This window comes from Panthera pardus, unplaced genomic scaffold, assembly GCF_024362965.1.
Source record: "Panthera pardus isolate Hobbes unplaced genomic scaffold, ASM2436296v1 HiC_scaffold_8, whole genome shotgun sequence".
Classification (NCBI taxonomy): domain Eukaryota; kingdom Metazoa; phylum Chordata; class Mammalia; order Carnivora; family Felidae; genus Panthera; species Panthera pardus.
In genome coordinates this window covers 123,195,157-123,217,639 of record NW_026527013.1, presented here as the reverse complement: position 1 = coordinate 123,217,639, position 22,483 = coordinate 123,195,157, and the positions used below count along the sequence as shown (strand labels likewise).

General features: G+C 40.0%; 1 protein-coding gene across 1 annotated transcript in view; it reads left to right on the top strand.

The window, feature by feature from the left end:
- The window catches only part of LOC128775480 (circumsporozoite protein-like), a 31,652-nt gene that overhangs the window by 6,002 nt on the left and 3,167 nt on the right, over positions 1-22,483 (top strand). The window contains exons 2-3 of the mRNA XM_053896738.1: positions 13,145-13,241; positions 13,571-14,217. Of these exons, the coding sequence (XP_053752713.1) occupies positions 13,145-13,241; positions 13,571-14,217 (744 nt within the window). The remainder of the gene's footprint in view (positions 1-13,144; positions 13,242-13,570; positions 14,218-22,483) is intronic.

Genomic DNA, 22,483 nt, shown 5'->3' with positions numbered 1-22,483 from the left:
TTGCTGGGATACACCCAACTTAGGCTTGATATTTAAATATACATTGTAGGATTCCATTTGCTGGTATTTTACTTAGAATTTTTAATCTAAGATTGTAAATGGAATTGTTTTACAATTTTCAATTCTTACATTGTCTTTTATTGGTTTCAAGATATCCCAGCCTCACAAAATAAGTTAGATAACTTATCTTTTTTTGTTGTTGTTGTTTTCTAGAACAGTTCGTGTAAGAGAAGTATTATTTACCTATTCCTTGAAAGTTAGGTAGAACTTCTCTGAAAGAGTGTGTTGTGTATTTTGTTTTGTAGGTACACTTGACTACTGATGCAGTTTATCCAGTGTTCATAGGTTTGTTTGGTTTTTTTTCCATTTCTTGATTTAGTTTTGATAGCTTGATTTTTTCAAGGAAATTGTCCTTTTTGTTCATGTTACCCAATTCTTAGGTATAAAATTTTTCATAATTTTTGATTTTTAAAAATGCTTGTGATATCTGTAAATATGTCCTCATTTTGGTCTTTTTTTTTTTTTAAGTATCTTCTACTCACAATGTGGAACTCAAACTCACAACCACAAGACTGAGAGTGGCATGTTCTACCAAATGAGCCAGCCAAGTGGCTCATCATTTTGATTCTTTTTTTTTTTAAGTTTTTATCTATCTATCTATCTATCTATCTATCTATCTATCTATGTAATCTATCTATCTATCTATCTATCTATCTATCTATCTATCTATCTATCTATGTAATCTTTATACCCAACATGGGGCTTAAACCCACAACCCTAGATCAAGAGCCATATGCTCCACAGGGGCGCCTGGGTGGCTCAGCCGGTTAAGCATCTGACTTCAGCTCAGGTCACGATCTCGCGGTCCGTGAGTTCGAGCCCCGCGTCGGGCTCTGGGCTGATGGCTCAGAGCCTGGAGCCTGCTTCCGATTCTGTGTCTCCCTCTCTCTCTGCCCCTCCCCTGTTCGTGCTCTGTCTCTCTCTGTCCCAAAAATAAATAAACGTTAAAAAAAAAATTAAAAAAAAAAAAGAGCCATATGCTCCATCAACTGAGCCAGCCAGGCACCCCTCATTTTGACACTTAATATTTCTCCTCTTCTGTATTTTTTCTTGATCATTGTGCTCAAAAATATATCTGTTTAATTAGTCTTTCAAAGAATCAGTCTTTTGTTGTTCCTCTCATATTTTCTGTGTAATAAATTACTCTTCTTTTATTCCCGTCCTTAAATATTTTTGTACTTCTCTGTTGTTTGCTTTTCTAACTTCTTGAGTTGTACATTTAACTAATTAATTTTCCATATCCATATCCACATATATGTTTATTTTTATTTTATTTTTATTTGAGAGAGAGAACACACACATGAGTGGGGAGGGGCAGAGAGAAAGGGAGGCAGAGAGAAAGAGAGAGAGAGAATCTCAAGCACGTCTCGCCTGTCATCGCGGAGCCTGATGGGGGGTTCGAATCCACAAATGGCAAGATCATGACCTGAGCCAAAATCAAGAGTTGGATGTTTAGGGGTGCCTGGGTGGCTCAGTCGGTTGAGCCTCCGACTTCGGCTCAGGTCATGATCTCATGGTTCGTGAGTTCGAGCCCCGCGTCGGGCTCTGTGCTGACAGCTCAGAGCCTGGGGCCTGCTTCCGATTCTGTGTCTCCCTCTCTCTCTGACCCTCCGCCGTTCATGGTCTGTCTGTCTCTGTCTCAAAGATAAATAAACATTAAAAAAAAAAATTAAAAAAAAAAAAAGAGTTGGATGTTTAACTGACTGAGACCCCGAGGAGCCCCCCATATATATGTTAAAGCTATAAATGTCCTTTTAAATACTATAGTTGTATTTCACAAGTTTTTCCTTTTTTTTTTTTTTTTTTTAAGAGAGATAGCATGAACTGTAGACAGAGAAAGAATCTTAAGCAGGCTACATGCTCAGCCCAGAGCCAGATGGTGGCCTTGATCTCACGACCCTGAGATCATGACCTGAGCCAAAATCAAGGGTTGGACACTTAACTGACTGAGCCACCCAAGTGCTCCACATTTGACAAATTTATTTGCTAATTACTTTAGATGTTCTTTATTTATAAATACCCCTTAGATCAAATTTTGTTCTGTTCAAATTCTCTATACCCTTATTAATTTTGGGTCTACTTAATTAACTGAGTGACATGTGTTTGAAATCTCCCATTATGAGACAGACTTCTCACTAGCAGGGGAGCGAGTTACAAATATGGAAAGGGGGATTGAACCCAGTGGTGTTAGATTTGAGTTAGAGAGTCTACGGCCATACCACCCTGATGCACCTGATCTCGTCTGATCTTGGAAGCTAAGCAGGGTCGGGCCTTGTTAGTACTTGGATGGGAGATCTGAGTTAGAGATATTAGTGTGAACTCATGTGTTTCACATATATGTACATGGACAGATATAGATATAATGTATGTTCATGTATACATGTGTGTGTGTGTGTGTGGATATAATTACATATTTTTCTGAGAGAGACTAAAGCAACAATACCTCAGGACCAAGGAGCACAGCCCTCAGATCTTCTTTCCAAATATCATTCTCCACTAAAAGGAATCAGAACTTGGAGAAATGGTTGATTCTAGGACAGGCTAATCCAGAGAATTATAATTTACAGGAGTAGAAACTCAAGAGTAGCAACCTTTGTGGAAACCAGGACCAAGTAAGGAAATCTGAATTATAACTGACAAATTGCTGGAGCCTCAGGGTTGACACATCTGAGAACCAAGAACTCCAGGGAGACCCAGTCATTGGCAGGGCCCCCAACCTTTAGGCAGTTTTGCCTTCTGCAGGTCTACCAGCTTCCAGTAAGTATATATTAGAGAATAATTCCTAGGTGCTTTCTGCAAGGGAAAAGGAACGATTTTTATTTTATTTTTTATTTTTTTATTTTAAAAAATGTTATTTAAATTCTAGTTAGCTAACATATAGTGTAATATTGGTTTCAGGAGTAGAATGTAGTGATTCATCACTTACATATGATACTGAGTCCTCAACACAACAAGTGCACACCTTAATACCCAGCACCCATTTAGCCCGTCTCCCTCCCACTTCCCCTCCATCAACCCTCAGTTTGTTCTCTACAGTTAAGAGTCTCTTATGGTTTGTTTCCCTCTCTTTTATTTTCCCTTCCCCTATGTTCATCTGTTTTGTTTCTTAAATTCCACATGTGAGTGAAACCATATAGTATTTGTCTTTCTCTGACTGACTTATTTTGCTTAGCATAATAAACTCTAGCTTCATCCATGTCATTGCAAATAACAAGCTTTTATTCTTTTTGATGGTTGAGTAATATTTCATCACACACACTCACCACATCTTTATTCATTCATCAGTTGATGGGCATTTGATTTCTTTCCATAATTTGGCTATTGTTGATAATTTTTCTGTAAACACTGGGATGCATATGCCCCTTTGAATTTGTATTTTTGTATCAAAAAGGAACCATTTTTAAGTATACCTGCTCATTTTGGGGTGTTTGTTTGTTTGTTTGGACAATGTCTTCCTTCAGGAGAAACTATCTAACCAGTGCCTAATCTGCTGGAGTTTTATCAGAGCTTATAGTATCCTTGGGAAGGAAAATTCCCAACTCCAGCATGTGCTAGCTGTCCTATACCACCTAAAGGTTGGGGGTGGGGGAGGTATGTGTAAGACAAAGAAGCATGTGTGAAGTTCACCAGTGTTACAGCCTCACTAGAAGACTTAGACCTAATCATAGGACAATAGAATTCTTCCCTACCCTCACATTTTACTACTGCATTGCTAGTGGCCTATTTATAGCAGTTCTTCACCCAGTACCCATGATGTACTTTACCCAGTACATTTTGTCCAACTATCAAGAAAAAATTATAAGACACACTAAAAGACATAAAACAGTTTGAAGAGACAGAACAAGAATCAAAATCTGAATCCTATATAGCAGAGATCTTGGAATTGCCAAACTGGGAGTTTAAAACAACTATGATTAATATTCTAAGGACTCTAATAGATAAAGTAGACAGCATGCAAGAACAGATGGGTAACATAAGCAGAGAGATGGAAATTCTTAAGACAGAAATGCTAGAGATAAAAAAAAAAAAACATTAAAAAATGAAGAATGCCTTTGATGAACTCATTGGTAGACTGGACGGAGCTGAGGAAAGAATCTCTGAGCTTGAGGATGTAACAATAGAGATTTGAAAAAGTGAGAAGCAAAGAGAAGAAAGAATGAAGGGGCGCCTGGGTGGCTCAGTTGGTTAAGCATCCAACTTCGGCTCAGGTCATGATCTCATGGTCCATGAGTTCGAGTCCCATATTGGGCTCTGTGCTGACAGCTCAGAGCCTGGAGCTGCTTTAGATTCTGTGTCTTCCTCTCTCTCTGCCCCTCCCCTGCTTGTGTTCTGTCTTTCTCTCTCTAAAATAAACATTAAAAAAAATTAAAAAAAAAAAGTAAATGGATGGAGAAAGATGTACTGTGCTAACACGAATCAAAAGAAAGCAGGAGTAGCCATATTTATTTCAGATAGAGCAGACTTCAGAGCAAGAAAAAATGATCAGGGATAAAGAGGGTCATTACATAATGATAGAAAACAAACAATCCTTAACATATATGTGTGTAACAGCAAACTGTCAAACTGTGTAAGGCAAAAACTAATAGAACTGTGAGGAGAAATAGATGAATCCGCTATTATAATTGAAGACTTCAATACCCCTCTAAATATAGCAGGGAGAAAATCATAAGGACATAGATAAACTCAACAACATTCTCAATCCCTGAATAAAATGTTTAACTATATACTACTTTATTCAACAACAGCAGAATACACAGCCTTTCCAAGCTTACATGGAACATTACATAGATAGTGGTGAGAAACATGAAGCTTTCCCACTAATATCTGCTACAAAGCAAGGATATCCCCTTTCACCACCACTTTTCAATGTCATATTGGAAGTCCTCGCTAAGCAATAAAATGAATAAAGGAAATTAAAAGTATACTAAATTAGAAGAAACACAACTGTCTTTGCAGATGACATGATCTGCCATGTAGAAAATATGAAAGAATGGACAAGAAAACTCCTGGAACTAGTAAGTGATTATAGCAAGGTTACAGGATACAAGGTTATTCTGTAAGAGTCAATCACTTTCACATTTACTGGCAATTTAAAAGTTCACTTTGGGGCACCTGGGTGGCTCAGTCAGTTGGACATCTGACTTTGGTTCAGGTCATGATCTTGCAGTCTATGAATTCAAGCCCTGTGTCGGGCTCTGTGATGACAGCTCGGAGCCTGGAGCCTGCTTCAGATTCTGTGTGTGTCTCTCTCTCTGCCCCTCCCCTGCTCTCTCTCTGTCTCAAAAATAAATAAAACATTTAAAATAAAATAAAATAAAAGTTCACTTTGAAATTAAACACACATTACTATTTATATGAACATCTTCCCAAAATGAAATACTTAGGTATAAATCTGACAAATTATGTACAAAACTATAAAACTCTAATGAAAAGCATCAAAGAACTAAATTAATGGAGAGATGTTCTATGTTTATGGATAAGAAGACTCAATATTGTCAAGATGTCAATTTTTTCTCTCAAACTTTATGTATAGAACCAGTGCAAGGCCAGTCAAAATCCCAGGAAATTATTGTGTCTACAAACTGGTTCTTAAGTTTATATGGAGAGGCAAAGACCCAGAATAGTCAACTGATGTTGAAGGAGAACAACAAAGTTAGAGAAGTGACATTGACTTACTCCAAGATTTACTATAAAGCTACAGCAACCAAGACACTGTGGTATTGACAAATGAATAAACAAAAAGATCAATGGAACAGAGATTCCACAAAAATACCTACACAAATACAGTTAACTGATGTTTGACAAAGGAGCAAAGACAATAAAGTGAAGCAAAGATATGGTCCTGGAACAACTAGACATCTACATGCAAAAAAAAAGTGAATCTAGACACAGACTTTAGACCCTTCACAAACACTAAGTTAAAATCAATCTCAGACCTGAATGTAAAATGCAAACACTACAAAACTCCTAGAAGATCAGGGCTCCTGGGAAGCTCAGTTGGTTTAAGTGTCTGACTCTTGATTTTTGGCTCAGGTCATGATCTCACAGTTCTTGGGTTCGAGCCCTGAGTCAGCCTCTGTGCTGATGTCGAAGAGCCTGCTTGGGATTCTCTTTCCCTCTCTCTGCCCCTCCCACACATGCTCACTCTATCTCAAAATAAATAAACAAGAAAAAAAAAACCTCCTAGAAGATAACACAAGACGGTATGGTGATGACTTTTTAGATGCCACACCAATGACACAATCCATATAAGAAAGAATTGATAAGCTTGACTTCATTAAAATTAAAAACTCTGTGAAAGACACAATCAAGTGAATGAAAAGACAACCACAGACTGGGGGAAACATTTGCAAAAGATATATCTGGTAACAGACTGTTACCAAAAGATACAAAGAACTCTTAACACTAAGAAAACAAACACCCCAATTAAAAAATAGTTTACAGGGGTGCCTGGGTAGCTCAGTTGGTTAAGTGTCTGACTCTTGGTTTTGACTCAGGTCATGATCTCAAAGTTTGCCAGCTCAAGCCCCGCATCAGGCTCCTCTCTGACAGTGCAGATCCTGCTTGGGATGCTTTCTCTCCTCTCTCTCTACTTCTCCCCTGCTTGTGCTGTCTCTCTCTCTCTCTCTCTCTCTCTCTCAATAAATAAACTCAAAAAAATAGTCTATAGACCTTAACAAATACCCCACCAAAGAAGATATACAGAAGGCAAATAAATGTAAAAATATGCTATACATCATTGTCATTAGGGAATTGCAAATTAAAAGAACGTGATACCACTATATACTTATTAGAATGGCTAAAAGCCTGAACACTGACCACTCCAAAGCTTGGAGAGGATGTGGAGTAACAGGAACTCTCATTCATTCCTGCTGGGAATGCAAAATGGTATGCCTGCTTTGGAAGAAACTGTGACAATTTCTTATAAAACTAAACGTACTCCTAGCATACGATCCAGTCAAATTAAAAATGCACATTTTTGGGGCACCTGGGTGGCTCAGTTGATTAAGCATCTGACTTCGGCTCAGGTCATGATCTCATGGTCCGTGAGTTCGAGCCCCGTGTCGGGCTCTGTGCTGACAGCTCAGAGCCTGGATCCTGCTTCGGATTCTGTGTCTCCCTCTCTCTCTGCCCCTCATCTGCTCATGCTCGCTCTCTCTCTCTCTCTCTCTCTCTCACACACACACACACACACAAAATAAATAAATATTAAAAAAATTTTTTAAATGCACATTTTCTCTCTGCCATAGTAACAATTTTGCTAAGTAAAGTACTAAGGACTTCCACAAGTTTTAGAATTAGAATATTCTAGAATTAGAATTAGAATAGAATATTAGAATATTCCTTTGAGGGGCGCCTGGGTGGCTCAGTCGGTTAAGCGGCCGACTTCGGCTCAGGTCATGATCTCACGGTCCGTGAGTTCGAGCCCCGCGTCGGGCTCCGTGCTAACAGCTCAGAGCCTGGAGCCTGTTTCATATTCTGTGTCTCCCTCTCTCTGACCCTCCCCCATTCATGCTCTGTCTCTCTCTGTCTCAAAAATAAATAAACGTTAAAAAAAATTTTTTTTAAAAAGAATATTCCTTTGAAGCTAGGAAGAATTAAACTTAAGACAAAGTAGTACTTTACCAAGTCATCTCATTTTAATTGCGTGATAAACCTAGGAAGTAGGTACTATTATTTTTCCCATTCTATAGATGAGGAAACTGAGGCTTGAGTAGGTTATATAATTTGCCTCAGGTCACAGATCTAGTAAGTGACAAAGGACTTTTTTCAATGTTTTCTTTTTGTTTTGTTTTTAACTTTTTTGGGGTAAAAATACATAACATGAAATTTGTCATTTGAACCACGTGAAGCATACAATCCAGTAGCATGAGGTACATTCACAATGTGGCACATCCACTGCCACTCTCCATATCCAGAACTTTTTATTAATCAGATCAGAATCTCTGTGTCCATTAAATAAGAACCTCACTCTTTCCTCCCCCCAGCGCTTGACAACCACCATTCTGCTTTTGTGTCTCTAAGAATTTGACTGCTCCATGTAGCTCATGTAAGTGGGGTTGTATAATGTTTGCCCTTTTGTGTCTATTATTTCACTGAGCATGATGTCTTCAAGCTTCTCCCATATTGTAGCATGTGTCAGAGTTTCTTTTTCCAGGCTGAATAATATTCTATTCTATTGCAATAATATTCCAGTGGTATATGTATGAATAATATTCTAATGTACACATGACATTTCATTCATCCATCAATGGACATTTGTTTCTACCTCTTGGCTCTTGCGAATAATTCTGTTATGTATGTACATGAGTGTACAAATATCTGCTTGAGTCCCTGCTTTCAGTTCTTTTGGGTATATACCTGGGAATGGAATTGATGTAATCATATGGTAATTTTATATTTAACATGTGGAAAGTAACATAACTTTAACAACTGTAACTTATTAAATGACAGTGTGCTAGGCACTTTGTATTGTCTTAAATTCTTATACAATCTTAAGGTATAGTATGCACAAGTTTTATATGAAGAAATAGGTTCAGAGAGGCTAAATAAGTTGCCGAGATCATGTAGCTACTGAACGGCAGATTGAGAATAGAATCCAGTCCAGTGCTCTTCCTGAAGTACACTCTCATTGACTGCATTGGTCTCATGGTTTGATTATGTTTGTGGCAGACATTGTTGGTGGTCTTACCAATGGGCTTATCCACTTATTCCTTGCTAAGAGAACCATCATTTGGTCCAGATAAAGAAAAGCAATGTACTCAGAGAAGGTGGAATTTTGCCCCTTCTGCTTCAACCCATGACTGGAAACCAATTATGGCAATCTGATTTTCCTGCCAAGAAGATGTAAGAGGAACTTTGCTGAATATTTTGGGAAATATTTTTATTGATAACCCAAGAGAAGGGAAAAGAAATAACACCTTCTTTTATTTCCTGTTCATACTACTTAAACCATGTTGCTGACATACTGGTAGTTCCTAATGTTTGAAGTGATCAAGGAAGCGATTGGCTAGGAGGAAAGAAAACAGAGTGGTTAATAGCATAGACTCTGGAGCCAGACAGCCTAGATTTTAATCCTAACTCTGTCCATTTATTACTAGTATAATCTAGAGTGAGTTAATTAATCTCTTTGCACCTCAGTCACTTCAACTGTAGAGACAATAACAGCAAATTCATATAGTTGTTGTGAGGACTAAATGAGTTAATATATATACAGTGTCTGGCACAAAGTAAGTACTCACCCACCAAGTGTTAGCTATTGTTTTGTCGTTGTTGTTGTTGCTGCTGCTGTTGTTGTTGTTGTTGTTGTTGTTGTTGTTATTGGGGCAAAACAAAATCCTTGGACACTCAGAGGCTGGTAGACATATAATCCCTAGAGTGGGATCTGCAATTATTAACAGCCTATCTTGTTTTCCTCTGGTAACATACAAACTACTCACATTGCATTTTGCCTCTTTGGAACATTGCTACATTTTGTATTGTTTATACTATCCTTTGTATTATCTTTCTATAACCCAAAAGAAATCATCTTCTGCTGATAGTTTTCCATAACCTTTAGGATAGAGTCCAAACGTAATACATAAGACCCTTCATGATCTGTATCTATCTCTTGATTTCCTCTCTAGATATCCTGTCATTCCCCCACATTTACCCCCATGGCCAATGATCTCATTCATTCAACAAATAGTTATGAGTGCCTAGACAGGAACTATGTAAAGCACTGAAGAGTCAACAAGATATAAAAGTAGGGACGCCTGAGTGGCTCAGTTGGTTACGCATCCGACTTTTGATTTCGGCTCAGGTCATGATCTCATGGTTTGTGGGTTTGAGCCCTGCGTCAGTCTCTGTGCTGACAGTGCGATGCCTGCTTAGGATTCTCTTCCCCGGCCCCCCACTCCTCACCCCCGCTCACACTAGCACCTCTCTCTCTCTCTCTCTCTCAAAATAAATACATAAAATTAAAAAAAAGATATAGAAGTAGTTTCTGCCTTCACAGAGCTTTCATTACAAAACATTTAATTATAATCATTATAAGGGCTATGAGATTAAAAGTGCTCTGTGAAATGAAAACATGTAATAGTGAAACCTACCAGAGCTCATTTAAACCTCTATGCCTTGACCCATGCTGTGTTCCTTTGCTGGATCCCTTCTTTTTCCACCTACCCTGCTCTACTTTTTCTGAGAAGCCTTTCTTGACCTGCTTGTTCTTCAGATAGACTTTCCTAATACATATTGCTCTCATATACTGAAAGCATATTGCTTTCACAGAATTTATTCCACTCTTGGTTTGCTTGGGTCTTTTTGTACAACATTCCTCTTCCTCCATGAATCTTTTATCTCTGTACCCCAGGATACTAAAATAAATCTTTGTTGAACAAATGGTATCCACTTTTAAAAACTTTTTATCTTGAAATAATTATAGACTCAGAAGAAGTTGTAGAAATAATAGAATTCCTTGTGTACTAATCACCCAGCTTCCCCCAGTGGTAACATCTTAGATAACTATAGGACATTATAAAAAATAGGAGATTGACATTGGCACAATGAAATTAACTAGACTACAGACTTTACTCAGATTTTATCACCTTAATAGCTGTTTTATATATAGTTCTAATAAATGTTATCATATAGATAGATTCGTGATTATACCACAATCAAGATACAGAACTGTTCTGTTACCACAAAGAACTCCTTTGTACTCCCCTGTAATAATGATGTCCATTTTAACTAGATTTTCTCTCTATTATTACAGGGAAGCAAGATGGAGAGGATATATTGTATATTAGCTCTGGAATGCACTGTCCCCTTCAGAGATGGCCCTGGTAACTTCCTCTCCAAATCCAAGATTTTTAAATAGGTTAAAATGTTAAAATTAACATTAATAACATTTTAGATTACCTTACCATCTTAACTTATTATGATTTATAACATCCAGAAATGGTTGTTATAATAATGGTTTTCCATTATTTGTTTTCTAGAATCATAATGTTTCACATGCAGTCTTAAAAGGATACTGTTTCATGGTTTTTGGCATTTAGTTAGAAGAAAATGCCTTCTTAACTAAAAAGGAGAGCTTAAAACAATGTCATGTGCCTACTTTTGGATATAGATCACATGGGACCTGCTATACATTCCAAAAAAAGTTAGTGTAATTGCTAGAAATGCTGATTTATTATCTCCTGAAACTAGACACTGTAACTAGCTGTGATTGTTCAGTTTCCAAGCTGAGGGGCAGGATGTGTAAAAAAATGAAGGTGGTGTTGATACTAATAATGCAAGTATCCTACAGTTGTATAATAGCAGCTGTAGACGGAAAGCTAAACAAGAAGTCAGCCTTCTCTGACTGCAGCAAGTCTCTTCTTGTTCTAATCCCCTCTGAGACTTAAAGGGATGGCAGCCTTGAGGGGAAAAAAAATGGCAAACAAGTAGAAATAATTTGAGGATAAATGTTCAACCTGTTCTTTTCCTAGCTAAAACACCAAAAAGATTGGACTTTTTTGAAACTCTAGAAACATCAATCCAGCCTGCTACCTCTGGTTAAATGTTAAAACTGATGCTTTAAGTAGTAACAAACTAGCAGACTGCTATTTGACCCAACATCCATTCCCAATGCTTGTCTGCCTTGTAGCCTCGTATTAGAGCTTGGAAAAACTAAGTCTTCACAGCTGCCGTTGGCCAAATTACAGTTCTGGAAAATGCGATGCATGTGAAGTCAGCTGAGATGGGGGTATGAGGTATTTATCTTGAGAAGGCTTCTACTTAGAAAAGAAAAGAAAAGAAAAAAACATAGATGGTTGAGGCCACTCCTTTCCCCATCTTCCTGCCTTCAACAAAGGTGTGAAGCTTACAACTGCTACAGCCAATCCTGCAACCAGAAATGTCAAGAGAATCACAGAAATTATGGCTCTGCTGTTTCTGAGCTGTTGAAATCAGGGTAACTGACCACCTACAGACTTAGGTGACCAAATAGACCCTTACTTAAGCCACTGCAATGGAATACTTTTTTTACTTGCAGCCAAATGTATTCCTACTGTACAGTTATTAAAACAAATTTTAGTCCTCTTTTTCATCCTCACAATTAGCTACTCTTCCTATAGTTACTGATATTGCTCTCTAATCACCCAGACTAGAAAACTCAGCCCTCTCTCACTTCTTATTTTCCCTCATCCTCTTAGTAAACAAGTGTTATTGACTCTATCTAGCTGGTTTCAAATCTATCTCTGCTTCACTGTTCTCACTGCCACTAAATTAGTTTGGACACTCTCCCCATCTCCTACCTGGATTATTTTAACAGCCTTCTAACTAGTTTCCCCACTTTCCAGTCTGATTATCCACCATCCTTCAGAATTATTTTTCTAAAATCTTATCAAGATATTCTTCTTAAATATCTTAAATGACTCTGTTGTCTGCAGGATGAAACACAAACTCTAACCATAAGTATTGTTTGTTTGTGCTTTCTTGTCTGGCACTGAGTAGGTGCTCAAGCCTGCAAAGTGACTGAATCTTTGTTATAGCTTTTTTTGTTAATATCAAAACAGCATACGTGGCACTCAATAAAGATTTGTTGAATGAATCTATTTTCTAAATTCTACTGTAAAATCCTTTACCAGTATTCCCAAATACACACATCTTGGCGTGCATTCAGTTGATCTAACCTAGCCTACAGGAAGAAGCTCTTTGGTAACTTACATGCTTTTAGTTTATAATTAGTCATGTACATTTTCCAGATTGGGCTTGTGCCGAGAGTGTAAATTACGAAGGTAGGTGAAGTCTGTGTGGGCATTCCTGACAATTTTGCATCCATGAATAACTTCTATCAAATGAGAGAGCAAATCTACAACTTTCTGCTTGCTAGCAAGCTGTATGTACCAAGTTAACCAAACCAGCGTGGGCCACAGCCATCTGCTGCTACAAAAGCTTCGCTTGTGAGGCTAGAAGGCGCTCCTTTGGAACTTGCGGGGGGCGGGGTAGCAGGTAGCCGCCGCATTGCAGCACAAACCTATCTGAAGTCTTCGTATGCGGCTGCCTCCCCAACCCCGCACCCTGTAAACTGCTTCCTCCCCAGAACTGTGGGCCCTTTCAGGTGTTGCTTTTAGGTTTTCCTTGGCCTTGAAAGACGGACACGAAGCCTCTCTTGATGAGATCGGGAAAACCGAACAAGCTCTGAAAGTGGAAGGCGCGTTTGGAGAGCAGGGTCTGAGACAAAGCCCACTCAGCCAGTCACCCAACGTCTCCCCTTCTTCCTATGGTCTGATGTCTAGCCCTCCTCATTCTCAATTCCCGATCCAGCCTACAAATTTCTGTGTTTCAAGGGGGGAAAAACAGCCTCCGGCATAAAACTTGGTGCTTTGGGGTCTGGATTTCCTAGCATTGAATTTCTCGGGCCTCTCCTTTCGAGAGGCTAAGCCTGAGCCCCAAGCCCGCGCTTCTAGGAAGCGACCACCGCCTGGTCGCGCACGCGCCCTCCGCGGGCTATCCGCTGACCTTCTCCGGGAAACCCCTCCAAAAGCACCTCCCCGTCACCTCGCACCGCCCCCTCCCTTCCTCCTCTTTCCGCTTCCTTTTTTGCGCCTGCGCGGACCCAATTGTTTTGGCTTTCCGGTGGGATCCAGCAAAGGAAAAGGGCGGGGGAAGCTAGGGGAAGGGCGCGGGAAAGGGGTGGGGGTCTCAAGAACCCGGGAAACTGCAAAACTGCCGCTTGTGCCGCTAGGCGGGCGCAAGCGGCGGGAGTTAAAACCTGGCGAAGGCTGGCCCGCCGTCCGCTGCCCGCGCGTTCCCGGGCCGCGGAAGGGGCCCGCGAAGGGGGCGAGCGCGCGCCGCAGGGGCGGGGCGGGAGCGGCGAGCCGGGCGTCTCGCGGCCCGGCGGCGCGGCTCCCGGGGGAGGAGTCTGGCGGTGGTCGGGCCCTAAGGAGCGTGCGGCGGCGCCCGCAGAGGACGCTGCTTTCCGCGCAGGACGGACCGACCGAGGGAGGGCGCGAGGGAAAGCCGGAAGGAAGACGAGGCGACGGCGCCAGCCTTCCTCGGGGGAGGCGGAGGCGAGACCCCGGCCCTGGCCGCGGCGGGAGGGCCACGCCCCCGCCGCCGCGCCCGAGGGGCCCAGTGTTTTCGGGGCCGCCGGCCGCACCGGATCCCGATCCCTGGGACCTGGGGACACGGGTGAGCAGGCGTCTTCAACGCCGGGCGGGAGATAGGGGCGGGCGGGGGGAGCCCGCCAAGACCTGTGGAGGAATTGGGGAAGGAGGGCAGCAGTGGGAGGGGGCTCGGCCCTTTGTGGCTCTGCCGGCGCGGGGCGGGGGGGGTGCGGGGGGCGGCGGCGGCATCTTTCAAACCCGAGACGCTTCCGCCGCGGTAGGGGGAGGGGCGCGGGCAGCCGGCGCCGCCCTCCGCACCCCGCGGCGGCCCCTCCGCAGCCGGGCCGGTGTGTGGGGCTGGGGTGTGCGGGTGCGCCGCTCGCGGGGCCGTTTCCGGCCCCGGCCTCGGGGCGCCTCGGGGCCGCAGGGCTCCCAGGCGGCTCCCTGGCCCCGGCTGGCGCCCGCCTTTGCCAAAATAAAACCGTTTCCCTTAATGCCTCGCGACGTGTTCGCGAGGTGGTGGGCCGGAGAAGGGCAAGCCCTTCCTTGCATTTTTTTTCTTCCCAGTATATCTGAAGTAAGCAGGAGATGTGTAAATTAGCAGAGGTCCCATTATGATCTAACGATTTTAAAAAGAAAGCAGAAGCTGCCCTTTGAAACAAAATTGTGTACGTGTTTACTTTAGACTGTGAAATCGTTAACTTATTTGAACTCGACCACCTCCCTCTCCCTATGAATTGACAAACCGTGAAGTAGAAGAATATCCTTTGATTTGATTTGGAGCAGTTATTCCGGAGTTAACGTCTTTTGTATTCTAGTTTAGCAATCTAAGATCTCCTTTTACAGCGACCTTAAAGGGAGAGGAGTACATACTCCATGGGCTACAGATCCCTAGAATTGTCCGCTACCACTATGGTCCTTTCAAGTGAAAATAGAAGAAGAACCCAAATGTAAAATTAACTTTAAAAGGGCACGTTTGTATGCAGTATTTATCTTCTAGATCACTTAGCCTTATAAAAATGTAGGGTACAGGACTGGTCACGTGTTGTTTATACATGAATCTGTACGTCTGGCTCACTGAACATTCAGGCATTCAGAAACAAAACCCTATCAGTAATGTGGTCTGACCAAAATTACATTTTCTTTTATTGAAGCAACTAATTACCGGGGTGGTTTGTTTCTTCTCTTTTTGTTTTTTCCTTCCCTCTGAGTTGTGAATTTTTGCCTGAATTTGAGTATTCAAATCTCTTGGGTTGTGAGTGACTTAGTTAACCTTTGGTAACGTTTTTTCAGGAGGACTTTTTTTTTCTGACCTGAAATAAATTGAAGAATCAAACTAGGCCGTTATTTTCTAGTTTTGGTCGTGTGATATTTGGTATTCTTCTCATCTGGTTGGTGACTAACGTTAAGCGTATTCTTCACACTTTGATCTTTTGTTCTACTGCTTGTTGAAAACCCTTTACATTGGGCCCTGAAATTCTCAAGAAGTTGTCTGTTGATCAGCTATACAGGACTGTAGCATTTCTGTTGTGCATGCTTTACCTTCCCACTCTGACACCTAGTGCTAATTTCTCTACGCGGAGTTTTGTAGGAAGGAGTTTTAAGTACAGTAACTTCTCCCCTTTTTGTTTGCTCTCATAGGAAGCGTTACCATAAATAAGATCTGTTAGCTTTAGTTATTCATGGGGCCTCTAAGGAGGTGGGTTGGAATAGCGGGTCATAGTGCTTAAGTCCACACAATTCTATAGATTCTCTTTCTCCTGGTTAATGGAAATGATGAACTGTTTCGTAGATTTTAAACATTGAACGTTGAATTCCTAGAAATTTGAATGCAGTCTGAAAAGCCAAGAGATTTTACACATTTATTTAGACAAGAGTTGTTTTTCTCATTGCCCACTTTTCTAAGGCCAGGAAAAAGGATTTGTCTTACTGTCCTAAAATATATGAATGAAAATATCAGAGTTCTTCATTATATATCAGCTTTATCGTTTTCACTTTTGTGCAGTTTGAATACAGCAAGTAACATTTAACTCAGTATAAAAAATGACAGGTTGATTGCAAGTAATTTTTTAAATATTTGAAGATTACTCCTGGTTCCTTTGCCCGGAATTTGCAGTACCTAGATTGTTCTCAGTGTGGGAGGAGAAGGGATTGTTGTGGAAGATTTGGAGAAAATATAATTTAATGAGAGAAGCTTTTAAAATTGTTCACTTTCTTTGCTCTACTTCCACACCTCTGACAAGTGGTGACATGGCGGTGGCTTCCATGGTAGGCAGAGGATTCTAAGTATTCCTCAGTTTATTTTTTGGGATATAAACTGAGAAACTTCAGTAGTCATAATCATAAACTGGCTGTGCCCTTAGTGACCTTATGAGTATGTTTGACTGTCTGGGAAATATTTTCTTCTGCTGTGATTGAAAAGATTTTTGACTTGATGGAAAGTGAAATCCTAGTGAAAAAGTTAAGGTCAGTTTTTCTTTAGCCTGTATTTCTCCAGCTTTCATCAGTCACTATGTAGAGCTGAGAGGAAAAATCGAAAAATGATATCCAAAGTACAAGGACATACTATACTCATATGATTATTCTATCACAGGTAGCATCTCCTTTGTGTTCTCATTTAATATTTTGTTGTTCTTGTTTAATTTTTAAACAGTGAAGTAACTTACTAATCGTAATGTAGTATATAGGAGCTTATACTTGTGATCTGAATTTACTTAGGGTGCTGAGCATAATTGACTTGGTGGAGTCCTGTAGTCTTTTCATTGTGGTTGGAAAGGAATAGACCTGAGCTCTTAATTTGGTTAGAATAGGGGAAGCTATACTGAAATTTATCAAACTTTATAAAGTCTTTAAAAGGCAAGGTATTTTTTTTAATTGATGTTTGTCACGCCTCCAAAAAATACTGTTTGTGTAGTGGTTGACAATCAGTCTAAAGACCAAGCGGTCTTCCAAATATTCTCAACTGTCAGGATGGTTTTGTTAACTTGAAAGCAAGCTTCTTGGCACCAATCTTTTTTGTCCTCCCTGAGGAGAAATCTATTGCCTCATTGATACGAACAAAGTTTTGTTTTGTGACTGGTGCTTCCTGGTTCTCCTTTAGTTTTTTTGCACTGGCATCGGCCCTTTCAAGATTAGTCTTTGTTGAGCCAGTTTGTTCTGTGATTTGTACCATCAAAACACTCCCTAAATCTTTGAATGAATGTTTTTTAAGATCCCTTTCACCCCTGGTAAAAAGAGAACCGTGTTTGAGTACTGAGACTTTGTAATTGGGACGCCTGGACCTGTATAGGTGTGGAGATTCAGGAGTTGGGAAAGTGCCACAAAAAGCCTGGCCAGTGACTGCATTAATAATATAACTGCAGGTTTGTGTGGTAGGGTTCTGTGTCAAGCATCATCCGAAGATCTTTATGAAATTAATTTATTCAGCTCACTGAAAAGAGATTTGTTTTTATCTTCCATTTTACCAATTAGCATATTGTGGCACAGAAAGTAAATAACTTACAAAAGGTCACACAACTAGTTGAAGAATTGGGCTTTCACAGCTCCACAGTTCATGCTCTTAATTTTTTGGCAATACTTGACATTCAGAATGCCTTGGATCCTTTCCAAGAAGTCTTCAATCTTTTGTATTGGCATTTGTGGCATTGGAAGATGCAGCACCATCTAAGTTAAAAATATAAAACTGGAAAGTGCTTCATACATGATCTATAGTTCACTGCCCTTCCTCTCTATCATTATTTCATCCTTTATGTATTTTCTGTGTAGTCCTTGTTGGCAACCTCCTTCCATCTTTTAATTTCATTTAACATACACAGCTCACTTAATTGCTAATCAATCTCATTTTCACCTGCAGCAGGTATTTAATCCTTTATTTCCTTTATCTTCTCGGTTTTGCCTGCTTAGCGTTGGAAAATGCTCTATTTGTGTTTCTTAGCTACTCAGTGGAAGGGTACTGCAAATGACACACCTGTGGGGTTGAAAACTAGGTTTCAGGGTGAAATTTGATACCTCCTCTCCCCCTAATAGAACCCTTAGCCATCAACCTCTGAAATCTTTTGAGTGTTTGGAGTTAACTTTTAAAATTTCAATATTTCAAGCCTTTCTCCAATTAATCTTGGTTTCTGTTCCTTTAAAGTCAATGTTCAGAATCTATACAATATAAATTGCTACTATTTCTTTCCAGTTTATTTATTTTGAGAGCGTAAGCAGGGGAGGAGCAGACAAGCAAGGGAGGGGCAGATGGCGGGGGGGGGGGGGGTGGGGGGGGGCACAGAGGATCCAAAGTGGGCTCTGTGCTGACAGCACATATTGGAGGATGTGTGGCTCAAACTCACTCACTGTGAGATCATGACTTGAGCAGAAGTACTGAGCCACCCAGGCGCCCCTATTGTTACTGTTATCTCTTTAATTGTCATTATTACAGTGTGTACTTTGTGTAGGTTTTCTTTATAGATACATTTTGGGGCATATGTTGGCTTTTGGAGCCTCATGACTTAACCACCTTTTTTGTAGTACTGTTATTTTTTTAGGAAAATGAAGTGAGGATTTCAGACAACTAGATTAAACTTCTGGAGTACGAGTAATTTTAAAGTTGGATTTTCTATATTTCTGATTTAATGATGAAAGTGTAAAACAGGTTGGCTCTATGAAGATTTATTTTATAGTCATGTTGATTATTTGAGGAAAATCTGTTGAAATAATTTCTCATGAGGAGTTTCACATTTTTAAATAGAATTGTGTATATTAATATGGATTGCTGACTGATTTAATCCTGATGATCATGGAATAGCAGTGCTTGTTCCTTTTGAAACTATTTTGTGTGGTGGAATCCACTCAAAGTACCTTGGAAGCTTGGGTAGCCTAGAGAAAAAATGTATTAGAATCAAAACTTTTGCTTTTCTTTTTCTCTCTCAGTCACAATATAAATTTCCTACTTTTATAGGAAGTCCTTAGATTTAAGAATAAGTTGGACTTTGTCCCCTGATTTTTTGCAGAAAGTCCATGGGTAGAGAGTAGAAGAAAAGATCTCCTCCTGTACGTGGCATTCTAACATTATTCATTGTTGTTGTTCTCTGCTGTCAGGTAGATCACTGAAAAACGTTGAAATGAACCCATAAGTTAGGAAAAGAATTTAGAGGGGTGCCTGGGTGGTTCATTTTGTTAAGCGTCTGACTTTGGTTCAGGTCATGATCTTGCAGTTCGTGAGTTCGAGCCCTGCATCGGGTTCTGTGCTGACAGCTTGGAGCCTGGAGCCTCTTCAGATTCTGTGTGTGTGTGTGTGTGTGTGTGTGTGTGTGTGTGTGTGTGTGTGTGTGTGTGTGTGTGTGTGTGTGTGTGTGCGCGCGCGCGCACGTGTGTGTGCCCTTCCCCTGATTGCACTCTGTGTCTGTCTCTCTCAAAAGTAGACATTTAGGGGCGCCTGGGTGGCTCAGTCGGTTAAGCATCCGACTTCAGCTTAGGTCACGATCTCGCGGTCTGTGAGTTCGAGCCCAGCGTCGGGCTCTGGGCTGATGGCTCAGAGCCTGGAGCCCGCTTCCGATTCTGTGTCTCCCTCTCTCTCTGCCCCTCCCCCGTTCATGCTGTCTCAAAAATAAATAAACGTTAAAAAAAAATTTTTTTTTAAAAAATAGACATTTAAAGAAAATGTTAGAATATCCATAGTTTTTATGTCAAAGTACAGTGCACTTTAGTACATTCTGAATTTTTTTTATATCGTGTTTGTACAACTCCCATTTCTTACTCTCGTCATTTTTCGCTGTGGAATATTTCTTATGACTAGCTTTCAAACATAGGACTTTAAATTTTTTTTTTTTTTACGTTTATTTTTGAGAGACAGAAGGAGACAGAGCACAAGTGGGGGAGGGGCAGAGAGAAGGAGACACAGAATCCGAAGCAGGCTCCAGGCTCTGAGCTGTCAGCACAGAGCCTGATGCGGGGCTCGAACTCATGGACCGCGAGATCATGACCTGAGCCCAAGTCAGGTGCTCAACCGACTGAGCCACCCAGGCGCCCCTCAAATATAGGACTTTAAAATATATCTCTTTACACAAAAATTATCTTGTATACATATTCTGTTTCTCAACTGCGTGTAGTTATTGTAGTTGATAAAATAGAAAATAAGTGATTTTGACTATATAGTTCTCACTGTGTTTTTTTCCTAGCAGATTATCTTGTAGACGAATGTACTTTATTTTTTATTTTTTTAATTTTTTTAAGTATTTATTTTTGAGAGAGCGAGAGCAAGGGAATGAGCAGGGGAGAGAGGGGTACAGAGTATCCAAAGCAGGCTCTATGCTGACAGGAGCACGCCTTATGCAGGGCTGGAAGTCTGGAACCATGAGATCGTGACCTGAGCTGAAGTCTCTTGCTTAACCAACTGAGCCACTCAGGTGCCCCTTGTTTGTTTTTAACCTTAATAAAGAGTACTCACACTGCATAAAAGAGAAAGTGTTTCAGAAATCCACTGAACCTGGGGAAAAGCAGGCGGGGAAAGCAGGTGTGTGTTAGGGAACAGATGTTAAAATATTTTCAATGAAGAGAAAGTGGAACATATACAGGTTAGATTACGAATTACATTTAATTCAACTTTTAAGCATTTAAGGTGTATGTTTTTCCCGTTATTGTGATGTAAAGGGAAGACCTTCTAGGAGATAACAACCTGAGTTATGTATTTTAATCACTGATTCTTAATATTTGATCAAGAAGCAGTCTGAAGCAGAGATTGGTACATGTGGTCTGCAGCCTGTTTTTGGAAATGAGTTTTATTGGAATAAAGTATGCCCATTTGTTTACATGCTGTCTTTTGCCACTTTGACACTACAAAAACACAGCTAAGCATTTGGGACAGAGGCTTTATAACTTACAAAGCCTCTGAAATATTTTGTCTTTGTGATAAGAGAAAGTAGTATACCCTTTAAAAGTTTTTTTTTTTTCAAATTAGATAATCATTGCATATGTTAATAAACAGAAGGATTGAAAAAAGTCTTCACTAAGTTTTTTCCTCTTTCTGCAACATGAACCACTGTTAGTAGTGGAATCAAATGCCAACTACCTCCTTTGCTCATTTTACTTGTATTACAGTTTTTCTTATGGTAAAGAATAAAATTTCTTGTATTATCAGAAGTTTTGAAATGAAAGATCAAGACAGGTGGATTTTAAGAAAAGCGTTTCTTATACGCGGCTTGCTTTACCCATTTGCACCTTTTTAGCTTTTGTCTGCAATAACTGGTCTTTAAAACACCATTTTTTAAAATGATAATCATGGTTTTGGCTGTAATCTATAGTAAGAATAAATGCATATGGTATTTTGGAACTCTAGTGGTTGGCAACCCTCAGTCTGAGTACTTCTAGTACAATGACCAGCACTTAATAAATACTCAGTAAACATTTGTTGAGTTAAATTTAAGTAGCCATTGATTTGTGATAGAAAAATAATTCCCTGATACCTGGGAATTACTCGGTCTGTGGGTAACTAACTGCTAACTTCTTCAGATAACAAGATGTGTGACTTACTTTGAAGCTAATTTTAGGTATGACATAGAATGATACATGACACAATATATTTACTAAAAAGAAAATTCATAAAATCTGTTAAATCACTGGTGAAATTAAGTAATACAATACAGGCTTTGTGAAATATTTTTAGGATATTGATTTCAAGTATTGTTTCTACGAGAAAAGGATTCTGTAAATATTCATGTTACGGGCGTTTGAAGGTTGTTGGTTGGTCATCTTAAACTTTGCAACTTTTCACATTTTTACATATTTTCACATATTTAAAGTCTCTGGTCTCAGAGAAGTTTTATTTTGAATTGTATTAGATACAGGTGTTCAAATTATTACACTTATTTAATATGATATCTAAATAACTTTTTCTGCCTATTTTACTTTATTTTTTAAGACATTTACTTATTTATTTATTTTGAGAGAGCACAAGCGAGCAGGTGAGGGGCAGAGAGTGGGAGGGAGAAAATCCCAAGCAGGCTCCGTGCTGCCAGTGCAGAGCCCAGCTTAGGACCCAAACTCAACAAAACCGTGAGATCATGATCTGAGCTACATCGAGTTGGGTACTTAACTGATTGAGTCACCTAGGTACCTCTTTTTTCTGCCTATTTTAATATTAAGATATCCTAAATAAAAAATGCCCTATCAGGAAGAAAATGTACTCCAGATTACAAAGTAAGGTGTGGGGACTAGGGGTGTATAATGCAGCCATACTGAGGCTTACATAAAGCTGGCTCATGGTGTAATTTTCTAAAAGCATCTTCAGTTGTTTTACTGTGGCATCATGCGTATGATTAAAAAAAAAATTACATCTAGTAAGAGACTTAACAAATCAGACCTAAAAAAGT